The sequence below is a fragment of the Carlito syrichta genome, unplaced genomic scaffold (genome assembly GCF_000164805.1).
Source record: "Carlito syrichta isolate Samal-C Ts95f unplaced genomic scaffold, Tarsius_syrichta-2.0.1 Scaffold303263, whole genome shotgun sequence".
Classification (NCBI taxonomy): domain Eukaryota; kingdom Metazoa; phylum Chordata; class Mammalia; order Primates; family Tarsiidae; genus Carlito; species Carlito syrichta.
This window is the reverse complement of record NW_007247359.1, coordinates 4,302-8,468: the sequence shown is the minus strand read 5'-3', so window position 1 is coordinate 8,468 and position 4,167 is coordinate 4,302. Positions and strand designations below refer to the sequence as shown.

At 64.8% G+C, this 4,167-nt stretch overlaps 1 protein-coding gene across 2 annotated transcripts in view; it reads right to left on the bottom strand.

Moving 5' to 3' along the window:
* The window catches only part of PLEKHN1 (pleckstrin homology domain containing N1), a 7,820-nt gene extending 4,629 nt beyond the window's left edge, over positions 1–3,191 (bottom strand). For both annotated transcript variants that reach the window (XM_008058233.1, XM_008058232.1), the window contains exons 1-4: positions 3,109–3,191; positions 2,929–3,031; positions 218–364; positions 33–113 (exon numbers count right to left, since the gene is read on the bottom strand). In XM_008058233.1, coding sequence (XP_008056424.1) covers positions 33–113; positions 218–364; positions 2,929–3,031; positions 3,109–3,191 — 414 coding nt within the window. The remainder of the gene's footprint in view (positions 1–32; positions 114–217; positions 365–2,928; positions 3,032–3,108) is intronic.
* Positions 3,192–4,167: the final 976 nt, after the last annotated feature.

Below are 4,167 nucleotides of genomic sequence, written 5' to 3'. Positions count from 1 at the left end.
CCTCACTCTGTTTCCAACCCTAAGTGCCTCACCTGGAAGGTGAGGCCCTCGGAGCCATGGGCCTGGAAATAGAGGTGGGAGGGGAACAGCTCCAGGAAGCAGTCGCTGATGTCCTATGGAGCGGGGAGCGGGGCCATCAGCCGGAGGGCTTGGGGATCAGGCCCCAGGCTGGCAGGGCGCTTGTCCCCTGGCACGCCCCACCTGGCCCGGCCCCTACCTGGCTGTGCTGGAACCGCAGCTGGACCTTGGCATAGTGCACCACCTTGCCCAGGTTCCGCACGGGCACCCTCCGCCGCCCTTTCTTGAACACACTCAGGAACGGCTGCTCCAGATTTTCTCGCTGACTCTCCAGGCCTGGGATGTCCTGGGGAGAGCCGAGCTCAGGGGAGGGGGCCTGGCCTGGGGCTGGCGGCCCCAGCCAATGTCTACACAGCCAGATGCCAGCCCATGTGTGCACACACACACGCTTCCCTGCAGCAGAGCTACCGGGTTAGCAGCAGAGGCTGTGAAGTTGGGACCCAGTGGAGCCAGCCTTATCATCACTGTTCCTTAAGCTGTGTGACCTTGTTCTGGCTACTCAACCTCCCAAGACTTGCCGAGAGCTTGGGGTGTCTAGGTGAGACAACGTTCAAAACCCTCTCGTGTCTCCGGTATCAGATCTCCGGTAAACAAATGTTTAACACCTGGTTCTACAAAAAACAAAAACACAACACCACAAGCCAAGGCCCTGATTTGTAACACGGGCCAATCTCCTTGGTGTAAATATTCCCAGCACAGCTCCTTTCGAGCTCAGCATGAACATAGAGATGTGAGGAGGCAGGTGGGGTTGGCTCTCCTGGACCCATGCCAGCCACTCCCGCACACCTCTGCCGGCCCTGGCAGTGCCCTCAGGGTCGCTATGACCTGTGCAACCCCCCCCCCCCGGCTTCCTGCCCGTCCCTCTTTCTGGAGCGCTCAGCTCTAACTCCCTCCTTCACGCCTGCAGAGCTATGCTCAAATATCCCCTTCTCTGTGAGGTCCCTGCTGGGAGGACTTCCAAAATCCTAGCCTTCCCTAAGCCTCTGCATCCCTCCCCCTCTTACTTTTCTCCTCAGCACTAACCATGGTCTGGCTCACTGTGTCTTTCACTTTTCACCTTGTCTTCTGTCTCTGCTGTGGGAAGGGGATCACATGAGAACGGGGGTTTCTGTCTCGCTCACTGCTGTGTCCCAGGGCCTAGGACAAGGCCTGAGATGTGCTGGGAGGGAGGGAGGGCCGGTGTCTTCCATACCACCATTTACCAATCTGGCATACACAGTCTTTCGTACACAGGGGCTTTGATCATCAGATTAGGGCTCAGATAGGGGATGAATGCTGGCTTGGGGCTGGAGAGGTCTGTGGCCTGAAGGCTCAGGGGCAAGTTGGGTGGGGGTCACATTCCCTTTGGCAGTGGCCACCTGTGTGGGCTGCTGTGAACAGCCCCTTGGGCAAGCCCAGGAATGTGAACAGACAGACGCACAGCTTCCCCGGCCTTCCTGCCTCTGGGCGGGGCCTCCTGCACCCACACCTAGTGTGGGAACTGACGCCAGAATGGCACCCATGAAAAAAATGCCACAAACCAGTAAGGGTCATGCAGCTGGCCCCACAGCCCACTCAGCCTTGGGGCCCAGGGAAGGGCTCCACTTGGAGCCGTGGCAGGACCGGCCTGTGGCATGGGTGCAGAACTGACAGCAGAGTTCGGGCAGGACCCTGGGCACTGGCTCTGGACACCCGGTGCTCCTCCCCCAGAGCACCTGCTGCAGCCTCCCCTCCTGAGGTGCACTGGGCTCTGCTCCCCCTCTTCCCTCTGTCCTAGCACCCCGTGGGACCCCACCCAGCTCACATGATGTTCTGGGCCTGGACAGAGAAGTGGGATCTGAGATGTGGCTACAGCAGGGACTCCCTCCCCTGCCGGCACCTCTCCCTGTCCACTTCTCAGAGGCAGCCTGGTTTCTAGGAGGCAGCGCCTGCCTGCAGGAGCTCCAGGACTGCAAAGGACAGGGATGGCACGGGCTTCCTGCCCGATGCTGTATGTTGGGAAGGAGGTCCGGATGACCAGCCAGTTGCCCGACACAGTTGTCCTGACCCCCGTCCCAGAGTCTCCAGGGTCCTCTCCCCCAGAGACTCCTGGGGCCTCTGCGAGGAGCTGAGCCCACCCACCCAGGCGCACGGTGCCCAGGAGAGGCTGCAGTGGGGACTCCTGTCAGTCCCGCAGCCAGGTCCCTCCTGTTCTCCAACACGAGGCCTGCTGTCGGGGGCGGGCTGGTGTGGCCACCCTTGACTGTCACTTAGTTCCACAAGAGCAAAGCCAGGTGGTGAGAGGGTGGCCTAGCATGTGGTGGAAGTCACTTCCCTGATGTGTGGCCCGGCAGGACTACGGAGAGTGACAGGGAGTCCTAAGGGCAGAGACCACCACACACGGGGGCAGCTCTCTAGACACCCCGGGGAAACTAAGGCCATTGTAGGTGACAGGCTGGCCCACTGTTCCCCCACCCCCTTGCTCTCAAGTGACCTCCCCACGTTCCCCCACCCCCTTGCTCTCAAGGGACCTCCCCACGTGCCCCACTGCAGCGACAGAGAGGCACCGCCAGGACCCCCGCGCTGTTCTGCGGGAGGAAGGGGCGGGCCAGGGAAGGTGCTCCCGGAGGCCGCGCCCGCGCCCGCCCGCCCTGACTCAGCTGGGTCCCGGTTTCGCTCTGCGCTCAGACTTTCGGCTCGGATGAGCTGCAGGGCGGGGCAGCGTCTGCTTCCTCATCGGCGCGGGGTGTGAGCCCCCTGGGCCGAGGGGGGCGACCCCAAGTACGCGAGCCGCCACACGCGCCGTCACGCATATGCGGGCACACACAGCCACAGGAGTGGGCACGGCCGGGACTGCCGTGCCAGGACACGCGGGGCGCCCGCTGCGCTCACCGTCCCGGGGATGAAGTGGAAGAGCCTGCTGTCGGTGGCGGCGTCCCCATCGGCGGCAGCTTCTGTGCCAAACAGGCCTGCCCGCTTTCTCGCGCTGTCCTCTCTGGGGACAAGGGGACAGGGCTCACACCTGGTCCCGGAGGCCGGCGGAGGGACCCCTGTGCCCAGTGTCCGCCTCACCTATTGCCCTTCAGCGAGGGCTTCCTGGAGAAGGAGGCCCGGAGCCTCCTGGGGGCCTGCGGGACGCACTGGCTGTTCCCCATGGGCGGTGGCGGCGGTGGCCTGAGCCTGGCAGGTCGACGCGACGACGCGTCTGGGCCTCTGAGCCTCCGGCCCGGCTCCCGGGAAGCCGGTGGGCGGGGCTCCGGGCGTCCTGCCCCGAATCCAGGGCCGGCTGAGGGCGGAGCCTTTCTGGGAGGGCCCCAAGCCCCACCTGGGCCTTCCTGCCCTCCGCCAGGGCCCTCCAGGTTGCAGCCGGCTTTGAGGAGAGGGCCCTCTGACCTGGACGGGAGCCCCCGTCTGTGCAGGACGGGCTGCGAAAACCTGTCTGGGAGCACCCCGGGAACCGCAGACCCCTCCCAGCTGCTCCCTCTCCCTGGGAGCACACATCCTGCTTCCACCTAAACCCCCTGAGTCACCGGTGACTAGCCAGCACGCTCCGCTGAGCCGGACTTAGTGACGTCGGGGAAGGGGCAGTGTCTCCTGCCCGGATTCCATCACCCCAGGCCCGAGTCAGGGTCCCCAAGGCTTGGGGCGGCTCAGGAGGGAGACGGCAGCCTCCCAGGTGCCAAGGACGCTCATGGTGAGAAGAGGGAGCACGCTGTCCTCCCCACGCGCCCCACCCGCGCAGCCCCGGGGGCTGGAGGGGAGGGCTCAGGCCCCAGCTGGCGCACTCACGGTTGGGGGCTGGTCCACACCACAGTCCCTGTCCCACCTGGACGCAGAGGCGCTGCCTGGCAGACGCCGGCCACCAGCGCAGCTCTCGGGCGGCAGCACACCTGCCCGCAGGCCCGCCCTGCAGCCCCAGACAAGACTCGAGGCTGCGCCGCACCCCCCCTCCCCAAGGCCTAAGGGCCAGAGAGGGACGCCCAGCGGCAGGCCCACGGAGCGCAGGAAACACGTTTATTGTCGAAACGGGCTCATATTGCTGTGTGGGTCGGTGTGCACAAGTGTGCGCTCGGTACGAGATCCAAGGAAGACGGCAGGCCGCAGGCGGGGACGCCAGAGAAAGCTGCCCTG